Source organism: Triticum aestivum, chromosome 7D (assembly GCF_018294505.1).
Source record: "Triticum aestivum cultivar Chinese Spring chromosome 7D, IWGSC CS RefSeq v2.1, whole genome shotgun sequence".
Classification (NCBI taxonomy): Eukaryota; Viridiplantae; Streptophyta; class Magnoliopsida; order Poales; family Poaceae; genus Triticum; species Triticum aestivum.
The window spans coordinates 582,899,002-582,911,216 of record NC_057814.1 but is presented as its reverse complement, the minus strand read 5'-3'; the positions used below and the strand labels follow the sequence as shown (position 1 = coordinate 582,911,216).

Sequence of the window (12,215 nt, the reverse complement as noted above, 5' to 3'; positions counted from 1 at the left end):
CCTTTTAGCTATGGAGTCGGAGCTGCGGTGGAGCGAGTCCCGGTGGTGATGATGACATGCTCTCGGTGGTTGTTTGCGGCAGACTCGGTCTTTGCAAGCCTTGTATTTTTTTCCCTCGTGAAGCTCATCGTCAAAGTCGGCGTTGTCGGTCATTGGTTCATGTGGATGTCGGTTGGCATGGGTTGTCGTGGGCTTTGTGCAATTGTTTGGGGTGGATGACTTCGTTGGCGGAGCTCTAAGGTGAAGACAGGGTCGCTTGTTCAATGGGGCAACCAGTGATGACGATCATGTTAGCTACCCCTCGACGGATGTCCTTTTCTTCTCCATAGCTTTATGTTCTTCACGTTGGTGGTGTCCTGGTCGGTCAGTGGTGTCCATGTTCATGATAATAGGGGTTGGGTTATAACAGAGAACTCATACTCGCTTCTTAATTAATGAAAATGAAAATGAGAAATCTTTTGTATCGTCTCATCCAAACGAAAAAGAAAAAACCTCAGTTACAAAGAAAGCAGTGACAAGGAGCTTCTGAAAGGGGACGGGGACTTGTAACCGTGTGCGATTGCTATTGGAGACGATGGGTTTGGGCTCTGAGATGAGTAACGAGCACTGCCATCTATCCCTCGCCATCTCCGGCACTTCATCTTCAGACGGCGTTCTATCGGGCCAAAACAGCCAGCCTCCTCTCACTGGGCGGAGCCGGAGCGATCCTCTCTTGTGCCCATGGCAGAGGCAGCCCTGGGAATACCTTTGATGGTCGACAGCCTTAAACCAAGGCAGAGGAAGGTTTTGTTATGTGCGTTCAAGAGGAATTTGGTCCAAGAAGCTATGGCCTGTGTGTGTGTGCCAAACTGTTCTTGAATTTATTTGTGCATCTGGAATCATCATGTTCCTAAATTCGTGATGACCATCATTGTATAAATACAGGTGTCACAGTTTGCTCGCTATGTCTCAAAACACTCGGCATAAGACTACGACCACGGTGAGCAGAGTCCAGCGAGCACAATCATCGAGATGGCTCAAAGATTTTGTTGGGAGCAACAATAGTTTGCTTCCAGACATTCGGTAGGTTAATTAATTAGCTTTGTAACAAGCCAATGTACCCTATGATATCAACGGCTTCTCATGCTTCTTTGTCTGCTTATATTCATTTCAGGGGGGCAAATATGCGGATAAAGCACACCGCTTCTACACTAGATTAGCACCTATCACCCGTTTAATTTTTCCGATGGACGACGATGCTCTTCTCAACTATCTGAATGAAGAAGGACAGTCGATTGAACCCACTTGGTAATATTATTATTATCTCTTTGAACATTCATCCTTCAAGACGATTGATTGTGTAACCTAAAATATGCAAACTTTAATTTGTTCAGGTATCTGCCGGTCATTCCCATGGTCTTGGTCAATGGAAGTAAATGCTTTGGTGTTAAACATTGTCACGTATAGATACAGGCCACCTTCGGTGCTAGGGTAGTTAGAGGAGATCTCTTTGTTTTATTTTCATGTTTATCTCTTGATGTAATCCTCTCTATCCCCATGTATCTCTCTGGTGGTTTCAACTACCTCAATGTATGCCTCCTGCGAGAGCTGGCCTCGCCCATATCAATATATATACGCGGGCTCCCATATTACGGGGGTTGAGACGCTTCTACAAAACCTAACATGGTATACAGAGCCTTCCTCTTCCCTCTCGTCTAGCCTCCATCATCGATCTCCACCAACGCATCAAAGCTCGTCTCGCCATGTCTTCCTCCAGCTCAACTCTCTCCTCCGCTGGCCTAAACAACACCATCTCAGAACCCCTGACTCGCACGAACTATGTTCTGTGGCGAGCTCAAGCCCGATCTCAGATTATAGGAGCGGGCCTCCTAGGATACCTAGATCAAACAATCCCAGAACCACCAGCAACCATCACCTCAAAGAACGCTGAAGGCAAAGATCAGATCGTTCCAAACCCAGCCTACTCCGCCTGGTTGATCCAGGATCAACAGCTTGTAGCCTATCTCCTTCGCAATCTCTCGAAAGAAGTTCTGGTGCAAGTCGCCTCCTTAGAAAAATCCCACGCCATCTGGACTGCTCTCGCAAACATGTTTGCTGCCCAGTCCAGGTCGCGCGCCAACAACTGCCGCGCCGCCCTCTCCAATGCCCAAAAGGGTTCTCAATCCGCTACTGCGTACTTCGGTCAGATGCGTGCACTCGCAGATGAACTTGCCATGGCTGGAAAGCCTCTTCTCGAAGGAGAGCTGATCTCCTTCCTCATTGTTGGCCTTGATATGGACTATCAACCCCTCATATCCGCTCTTGACGTCCGCACTGAGCCCCTCTCCGTCGACGATCTGTTCGGCATGGTGTCGAACTTCGATCAGAGAGTGGAGATGTTCCACGGCTCTAGATCAGGCGCCTTCAAGTCCTCCGCAAACGCCGCCGCTCGAGGACGTGGTGGCCCTCCCAAGGGCAACCGTGGCTTCCCCAAGAGTGGTGGCAACAATGGCAGCAGCAACGGCGGCTTCAATAACGGCGGCAACAATGGCGGCTACCGCGGCGGCGGCGGCCATGGAAACAGTGGTGGCAATGGCTACCGTGGCGGCGGTGGCGGCAACTACAACAACAACCATGGTGACGGCGGCGGCTACTACAACAACAACGGCCAGCCGCGTCATTACTACAACAACAACCAAGGTCGCCACTTCGCCGGGAATGAGGAATATGAGAACAAATGTCAGATTTGCAAAAAAACTAACCACATCGCAAAAGAGTGCAAATGGCATTATGCAGAGGATAACTCCCAGAGGAAACGAGTTGCGGCTGCAGCAGATACCTCCTACGGAGTTGACTCCAACTGGTACCTTGACTCCGGCGCCAACGAGAACATTACCTCTGATCTTGAGAAGCTGACCATGCATGAAAGATATCACGGCAAGGAGCAAATCAACACAACAGAAAACGCTGCAGGTATGATGATAAGTCATGTTGGTCAGTCTATTGTTAAAACCCCACATTGTGATATTCATCTCAAAGATGTCTTACATGTTCCAAGTGCATCCAAAAATCTCCTTTCCGTTCATCGTATCACACTTGATAATGGAGTTTTTATTAAATTTCACCCATTTTTCTTTTTGATCAAGGACCAGGTCACGAGGAGGGTCCTCTATCGCGGTAGATGCGTGCACGGCCTCTATCCGTTGATTCCCAAGTTTTCCAAGTTCAATAAGCAAGTTCATGGAGCCTTCAAAGTCTCTTCAGAACGATGGCACAATCATTTAGGCCACCCATCTTTTTCTATTGTTTATCAAATTCTTAGTAAACATAAGCTACCTTTTGTTGGTGAGCATGATCGTGAAACTATTTGTGATGCTTGTCAGAGGGCAAAAAGTCATCAATTGCCCTATTCTATTTCTACCAGTGTGTCCACAAAACCCTTGCAACTCATTTTCTCTGATGTATGGGGTCCAGCCCCGTCCTCTGTTGCTAGACACACATACTACGTGAGCTTTATTGATGATTATAGCAAGTACACGTGGATCTATTTGCTTAAGAAACATTCCGACGTTTTCCAAGTTTTTCACAACTTTCAATCCCTAGTTGAGAGAAAATTTGATAGCAAAATTATTGCCATGCAATCAGACTGCGGTGGTGAGTATGAAAAACTCAACTCCTTTTTTCAGAAAATAGGGATTTCTCATCATGTATCCTGCCCCCATGCTCACCAGCAAAATGGCTCCGTAGAACGTAAACACAGACACATTGTTGATGTGGGTTTTTCACTTCTTTCTGCTGCCTCCATGCCCTTGAAGTTTTGGGATGAGGCTTTCTTAACCGCGGTTCACCTTATAAATCTTCTCCCTAGTCGAGTTATCAACAATGAAACCCCAACTGAGCGCCTCTTTCACACCAAGCCAGATTATACTTCTCTCTGTGTCTTTGGGTGTGCGTGTTGGCCTAATCTCCGTCCTTATAATACTCACAAACTTAGCTTTAGATCAAAACAGTGTGTTTTTCTTGGCTATAGTGCCCAACACAAGGGAGTAAAATGTCTCGATGTGGCCACGGGACGTGTTTACATCTCCCGCGATGTTGTTTTCGATGAAACAAAATTCCCCTTTCAATCCCTTCATCCAAATGCCGGCGCCCTTCTTAAACAAGAAATACTTCTACTTCCACCTTCCCTCTCCGGCGTTGATCACGGGGGTGAACACAATAGTACTGATCAACCTTTGACTACTCATCATGTTTTGCCTGAGTTTATTGCTGCAGATTCATCATTAGGAGCAAATTTGGATCAAAACGGGCATCATTTTATGTGCCCCCCAGCAGGAGACACCAAACCACGAGGTGGATCCGCCTCGGGATCGCCCCTGCAGGCGGCAGACCGATCCGCTTCGGGATCCAGTGCTGCAGCACCTGACTCTGCCTCGGTGCCAGTGCGCCCCGTAGTGGACAGCGGCAGCGTCACGGGTGGGTGCATGCAACCCACCATCCAGCGCCAACCGGAGGAGAGCACGTGGAGGGGACCAGCCGTAGATTCGTCTGGCCCCGCATCGCCTGGCCCCAACGCCAGGGCGGATCGGTCGCCCAGCCCGCGGTCGCCTGCGCCAGCGACAGGATCTCCCTCGAGATTGGGGTCGCCAGCACCTGACGCTGACGCAGGAGGATCTCCACCTCCTAGATCGCCTGTGCAACAGCAGCCTGTGGCCTCTCCTGTGGCACCGCGCACCAGACTACAAAGGGGAGTTACTAGTCGCATGAATTACGAAAATTTCTCCAAATTTGGCATGTTATGTACTACTGGTGAACCTAACAGTTTGAAAGCAGCTCTTGATGATCCCAGGTGGGAACATGCAATGGAAGAAGAGTTCAAGGCTTTGATGAAAAACAAGACGTGGCATCTTGTTCCCCCACGGCAAGGCAGGAACGTGATTGACTGCAAATGGGTGTATCGAATCAAGAAGAAATCTGATAGCACAGTAGATCGTTAGAAAAGCAAGACTTGTGGCCAAGGGCTTCAAGCAAAGGTATGGCATAGACTATGAGGACACGTTTAGTCCAGTTGTTAAAGCTGCAACGATACGTCTTGTACTGTCAATTGCTGTGTCTAGGGGATGGAGCCTTCGACAGCTAGACGTACAGAACGCGTTTCTTCATGGTGTTCTGGAAGAGGAAGTTTACATGAAACAACCTCCTGGGTTTGAAGATAAAGATGCACCCTTTCATGTATGTAAGCTTGATAGGGCTATATACGGATTAAAACAAGCACCTAGAGCATGGTACTCACGGTTAAGTATGAAACTGCAAGCACTTGGTTTTATTCCATCAAAGTCTGACACCTCCTTGTTCATCTACAATAAGCATCAAACCTTCATATTTGTCCTCATATATGTTGATGATATTATTGTCACCAGTTCTTCAAATGGAGCAGTGTCAGCCTTACTCAGAGACCTAGGGTCAGAATTTTCTCTCAAGGATTTGGGAGACTTGCATTTCTTTCTGGGTATTGAGGTAAACAAAATCAATAATGGTATTCACTTGTCACAAGCAAAATATGCAACAGAGTTGTTGAGCAGAATTGGCATGGCAAATTGCAAATCCTCACCGACACCCTTGTCTAGTTCAGAAACCTTGTCTTTAACAGAAGGAGAACCTTTGACTCGAGAGGACATTACTGGGTACAGAAGCTTGGTGGGTGGTCTCCAGTACTTAACTCTTACCAGACCAGATATCTCTTTTGCAGTTAACAAGGTGTGTCAGTTTCTCCATGCACCTACCACAGCCCATTGGACAGCAGCCAAAAGAATTTTGAGGTACATAAAGAATACTTTAACCACAGGTCTTACGTTTCAACAGTCATCTTCCACACTTGTGAGTGCTTTCTCAGATGCAGACTGGGCTGGTTGTTTGGATGACAGAAGGTCTACAGGGGGTTTTGCTATATTTTATAGTCCTAACCTAATTTCATGGTGTGCCAGAAAACAAGCCACTGTGTCCAGGTCAAGTACAGAAGTAGAATATAAAGCATTAGCAAATGCCACAGCAGAAGTCATTTGGATTCAATCTATGCTTAAAGAACTTGGAGTATCTCAAGTTCAACCTCCCTGTTTGTGGTGTGATAATCTTGGTGCCACTTATTTATCTGCTAACCCAGTTTTTCATGCCAGAACCAAGCACATTGAGATAGACTTTCATTTTGTGAGAGAACGAGTTGCCAATAAACAACTTGATGTTCGGTTTATTCCTTCCAAAGACCAGATTGCAGATGGTTTCACAAAGGCCTTGCCAACCAGAAGCTTTGAAGAATTCAGGCGTAATCTCAACTTGAGACAGTTGTGATTAAGGGGGCGTGTTAAACATTGTCACGTATAGATACAGGCCACTTTCGGTGCTAGGGTAGTTAGAGGAGATCTCTTTGTTTTATTTTCATGTTTATCTCTTGATGTAATCCTCTCTATCCCCATGTATCTCTCTGGTGGTTTCAACTACCTCAATGTATACCTCCTGCGAGAGCTGGCCTCGTCCATATCAATATATATACGCGAGCTCCCATATTACGGGGGTTGAGACCCTTCTACAAAACCTAACATTTGGCACTTGATGAAGTAGCCGTGTCCCAAACTATAATCCAAGAGACATCGTTGCTAACCTGGAAAGGTTGCTACATGGAGAGGCCGTCGTACCAATGGTCCCTTGGTACAAGGGGTTCAAGGTCCGTCAAATGCTTTTACTAGAACAGTTTTGCTCCTTAATTAATTCAATGATTGGTTTTTGATGCGAATTTCCCGTTAATAACCTCTCATGGCTCTGTGAAGGAAAAAACTTCAAAGGCAGTTTGTGTCAGGCATACCTACGCTGGACTTACGATTACCAACAATTTCTTTAATCCTTGTATACAGGCAAGGACAAGGAACCACCGTTTCCGGAGGTAATTACTTATACAAATAGTTCCTTCTCTTGAGTTTTAGATGTTTTGACTTTCTTTGGTTACAACCAATTTACAGGATATGACGTCCAACTACGATGATTTGTACGTGGAGTTTGAGGTTATTTAGAGTAAGCAAAACACGACTATGGCTAAGCAAGAAGGGCTTGAGAAGAAATTCAAGCTGTCAACCACAATAGGAACAACAAACATGCACTTGTTTGACTCGGATGGTAAAATTCGAAAATATGACACCCCAGGGGACAGTGTCCATCTAGTATGCACCAGTATTGACACATTAACTTCTTGTGGACTTGAATCTGAAATTATGTTGCATTTTCAGTACTTAAAGAGTTCTTCAAACTGAGGCTCCAATTCTATGGCAAAAGAGAGGTACTTGTTGATTTTCCCTCTGTGATGATGATGTTCATGTGCAAACTGACACATTAACTAATTTATTTTGTGCAGGCAGTAATGTTGCAAAATATTGGGTAAGAGTTGTTGAAGCTTCAGAACAAGGTGAAGTTTATTCTCGATGTTATCTCCGGGGAAATCGAAGTGAGTAAGAGGAAGAGAGCAGAGCTATTCCTCGAGCTTAAGCAGAAGGGGCATGAACCATTGCCAAAGAGAAACATTACTAGTAGAGTATATATTCGGTTTGTATATTTGGTAGTTCAAGTTGTAATCTATCTCTACTATCCTTGGCCCCCAAGTTTTGTATCTTATATAAACAGCCCTTCGAGGCCCTAATACATATTCAGAATCCAATAATCTTCATGGTATCCGTCGCCTAGGTTATCTCCTCGACATGGCCTCTCCGCCGGCCCCTCCACCTCTCCCGGCACGGCCCCTCTTTACCGCGGCTGAGTTCAGCGCCGCCAGATCGCCATCCTTCTCTTCTTCCCCCTCCAACCCTAGTTCTCTTACCCACCACCAATACACCCTTCCGCCACCACAAATCTCTCTAGCAGATACAATTGCTGATGTCGCGCCGTTCATACCCATCTCGCTTGATCTCGCTGCCCACAATTACTATCACTGGCGCCATCTCTTCCACATCCACCTTGGTCGCTGCGGTCTACGCCACCATATACATCCATCCTCTGTCCCGCAGCCTGCCAATCCTCGTTGGGTTAAGGACGATCTCACGATCATCCAATGGATTTATACTCGGATCTCAACCGAGCTCTTCAATCTTGTCTCCAACGACGACGCCACCGCAGCCGAGCTTTGGGCCTCTCTTCAACAGTTGTTTCAAGACAACTCCGACGCCCGCATCAACGCTCTCCACACCGAGCTCCGCACCATCACCCAAGGAGACTCCCCGGTCACCGTCTTCTGCCAGCGGATCAAGTCGATCGGTGATGAACTCCGGCAGCTTGGTGATCATGTCGACGACCGCGTCCTCATCAACGCTCTTCTCATCGGCCTCGGTGAGCAGTTTGAGTTAGAGTATATATTCGGTTTGTATATTTGGTAGTTCAAGTTGTAATCTATCTCTACTATCCTTGGCCCCCAAGTTTTGTATCTTATATAAACAGCCCTTCGAGGCCCTAACACATTTTCAGAATCCAATAATCTTCAATTACGGCCAATCCTGGTGCTCTAGGAGGAGCTACAGAAGTGGAAGAAGAAGTGGCACTAGGAGTTCATGCGATCAATTACAAGTATCTTTACACAATGGCAGTTGGTACATTTACTCCAGAGAAGGTACGGGAGCTCATAACACGGCAGAAGAAATTAGAGGACGAAGCTGAAATTTTGGGCAAAGCAACTCCAGAAACTCTGTGGTTGAGAGACCTTGATGCCCTTGAAAAGGAATTGAATATAATTAAGCAGCGTCTCTCTCTATTTTGTGCTACATGTTATGTGCTTCACTTCGTCTCACTCATTGGTTTTGGTGCAGGTGATTGATGCAAAATTTGAGGAGATGAGATGTCGGCGGGAAAAAACTATCAAGGCGAGAAGGCGTCTGAAGCAGCACCCAAGATAACGGCAGCCAAATCTCACAAGGTACAAAGAAACGCAAATTATACAATTCTTATGCTAGAGAGGACCGAGCAGTATTGTGCTTGTCATAGTTTGTTTGCTATTTTCACAAGTCAATTTAAAAATGTCACAGGCAAGTGCAACGGGGCCTGTGAGAGATGATGGGAACGAAGAGCTTGGAGTAAAACATCGCTGTCTGGTTGCTTATAGTCTTGACACCTCTCCAGAGCACAGTGGTAATGCCCATGTACAATCTTGTGTTTGTGCTCATGAAATATTCCATCAATTGCAAAAGTTTAGGAAATCTGGTTGGCTGGTTGCCTATAATCGTGACCACTTGTGCAGCCATGGAAGCTCAGACTACAGAAGGACAACAGAAAGGAAAGAAGAGGAGGAAGGAGTCAAGCAAAATAGGAAACAATTCGAGTGCTCCTCCTGGGAAGAAGGCGGAAGACGAGGGCCTCCCACTTCAACAAGAAAAGCAGCTCTTTCAGTAACAACTATAGCAGCTCGGTTTTGTAGAGATTTGCAAGCACTTCAACAATAACAGAAGATGCCAACGCTCCACCTACCTGCAGCTCTGCTCAGCCAGTTGCACCGAGAAGGACATCAATCCCCATATCAATTCCGGTTGCTGGCGTGGCTGGTGACGAGTGTCGACACATGCTATCTGGGGTGACAAATTGTAAACAAACTGCTATATTACAGATAATTGTAAACTCTTTTAACTATCTACCCGGAAAAACCCTACAAAGAAAGAGGACATCTTCTAAGTCCGTTGAATCAAATGTTGTGTTTGGAAAATGAAGTTTATGAAAGAATGGATATTTTTGTCCCAGCACCGATGCACTGATGCCAGCACCATTTCGTATTTAAACAAGCCAGAATTAATTAGCATCAAATATGCTGACAATGTAACTGTCCAAAGTGTTTCACCATCATAAATTAAGTCTGGCATCAAAGAAAAAATGATCTCACACATTATATCATTACCAGGCGAAGCGGTCATTTACTTGATCTCTTTCAACAAGAATATACTTACCCGAACTGCAAATTGATGATTATAATCACTTACCATGTCTTTTACAGAATGATCATAGCATGTTTTTTCCCTTCAACAGTACATGAACTAATCTCAGAGAAATCATACATGCTGCGACAATACTTAACTACCATAGCTCCAAACTAAAAAGGCTACACACATCATTCAAGAAATGAAAACCAAATTTAACCCCCCTGGTCCATACTACGACCAACCAACTAGCGATCCACTTGTTATGATGTCATGTGTGCAATGATTGTATCTCTGCATACAATGGGACATATAGAAGATATGGTGGATTATCATATTCAACATTGGAGATCAGTTTGACTTGCCGACTATTCATATCATAGCACATGATTTTGGTAGCCACTCCCACGGTGAAGAAGATCAAGTCATACTCCGGATGAATTGCGATACAACGGTGGTCAATAGGTGTCCATCCAGATATGTGTGAAGTTTCAATGATATGCTTCAACATCCACTCTTTGTTGTCATAGTCCTCAAGAACATAAACAACTAGTCGAACCACCTCATCTTCATCTTCCTGAAAACTGGAATAGTGCAAGCAGCCCTGTGACAGCTGAAGAAAACCATGCCGCAGATGGCCAGGGATACGGAAGGTCGTCCATGTTTCCCCCTCCATGTCAACCACGACTACACAATGGGATGACGTGATGCTGTAGGCGTAAAAATGCATATAGCCGTTGAGGAAAACGGTAGATTGGTGCCTAGGACCAAGAAAATAAAGATTCTCGTTCCATCTCTTTTCTTTACGAACCCATCTCCCGGTTTCGGACGAAAAAATATCCACCCTCGTGAGGCCACGGCCAAGGTTACCATCATGATCCATGAACGCCAGCAACACAAACACATGGAAGTGGGACGACACAGCCAGATCGAAACCCAAACTTACAGTGCCCCTCGTGCCTGCATTGCTGGTTTCCGGCAGCATCACCCACTCCTCCCTCGCGGGATTGCACACGATGTAACGGTCACCCTCGCCCGTGTAGCAGCTGCAGAGGAGGAGGCCGGCACAACAATCCAGTAGATCGACGCGCCGGTGGTTCCGCAGGAAGGAGAAAGATGTGTCTATCGGAGGGCAGCTTCTCCCAGAGAAATTGGCGAGATGGTATGCTGAGATCGGGATGCGCTCAAAGTCGTCGGTGGTGTAGAAGAAGCCGGCCAGGGTCTGTGGGAGCTTTTTGCGGTGGTCCGGGTGGTGGATGAGGCTCAGCCAGTGGTTGGAGACGCACTTGAAGCGGCAGAGCGACTTGACCGGGACACGGGAGAGGATCTCCACCAGGAGGTCGTCGGTGAGCCTCTCGGCCGGCGTCCCGCTGGGGGCAGAAGAGGAAAACCTGCACAAACACAGATGGAGGAGAGGTGAGGAGATCCCTTAAGGAGGAGTACAGATGAGAATCCTGCTGCTTCGCGTACCTGATGCGGACCGAGGCGCGGCCTTCCTCCCACGGGGGAGAGCGATCAGCTGAGGCGGACATGCCGGAGCAACAAATCGGCGGCGGCGGTGGCGGCGCCGTCGAGCGAGTCGGACGAGAGGAAACCTATGGCTAGCAGGTCTGAGATTTTCCTGCTCCTGGACTAGTAAATCAATGGGCCTTCGGTGGGCTAAACTGTGCTGCATCTTCAGGCCTGTGCATGCGTTAGTGAGGGTACATTGTTTGGTTTTTCACATTTTCTCAAAAGAAACCGCTCAAAAAGAATATATCAAAAAAACATTTTGTTTTTCACATCAGTGGGCGGTAGATCGATAGGCAAAGCATAGTATTCCATCTTCATCCGCAAGTTTATTGTATCAATTCATCAAAAAACATCTATAAAAGCTTCACGATGAAATTATAGTTTCAATCATGAACATAAACAATAATGGATCAATACACAAAACTGGAATTTTGATCACTAATAACTGCAATTTCTTAGGTTCTTTTTTTTGAAAGTCAACACAAATTTATTAATTAGAAATAACGGTTACATCGTCTATAAGAAAAGGTACAATATCGTTCATAGGCTCCTCAAGCCACTCATTCGTCAAGGAAACTCTAGCTAACCTAGCTAATTCGTTGGCAACCCTATTCGCTTCCCTATTACAGTGTTCGAAACTAGTAAGGGGAAAGTCACAAACCAAAAAATAGTAGTCATTGAAACTGCCGCTGCCGTTCCTGTAAATTGTCCTCCATTCTTCATCATGTCAATGACTTCCAAATTATCAGAGTTAATTATCAGACGGTTGCATCCTGCCTTCTGTGCCAGATA

General features: G+C 46.1%; 1 protein-coding gene and 1 pseudogene across 1 annotated transcript; one reads left to right on the top strand and one right to left on the bottom strand.

Annotated features, from left to right (window-relative positions):
* The first annotated feature begins 720 nt into the window (after positions 1–720).
* Positions 721–9,619, top strand: LOC123171342 (DNA topoisomerase 2-like; annotated as a pseudogene).
* Positions 9,620–9,934: 315 nt separating this feature from the next.
* Positions 9,935–11,533, bottom strand: LOC123167684 (F-box protein At5g07610). The gene is made up of 2 exons (XM_044585538.1): positions 11,382–11,533; positions 9,935–11,302 (listed from the first exon to the last, which is right to left on the bottom strand). Exons 1-2 carry the CDS (start codon positions 11,441–11,443, stop codon positions 10,183–10,185), a joined length of 1,182 nt encoding a protein of 393 aa, XP_044441473.1. The 5' UTR covers positions 11,444–11,533; the 3' UTR covers positions 9,935–10,182.
* Positions 11,534–12,215: the final 682 nt, after the last annotated feature.

Coding starts and splice junctions, on each gene's coding strand:
- LOC123167684 (XM_044585538.1), bottom strand. CDS start 11,443: ATGTCCGCCTCAGCTGATCGCTCTCCCCCGTGGGAGGAAGGCCGCGCC. Junction 11,303..11,381: donor CGCGCCTCGGTCCGCATCAG/GTACGCGAAGCA, acceptor GTGTTTGTGCAG/GTTTTCCTCTTCTGCCCCCA.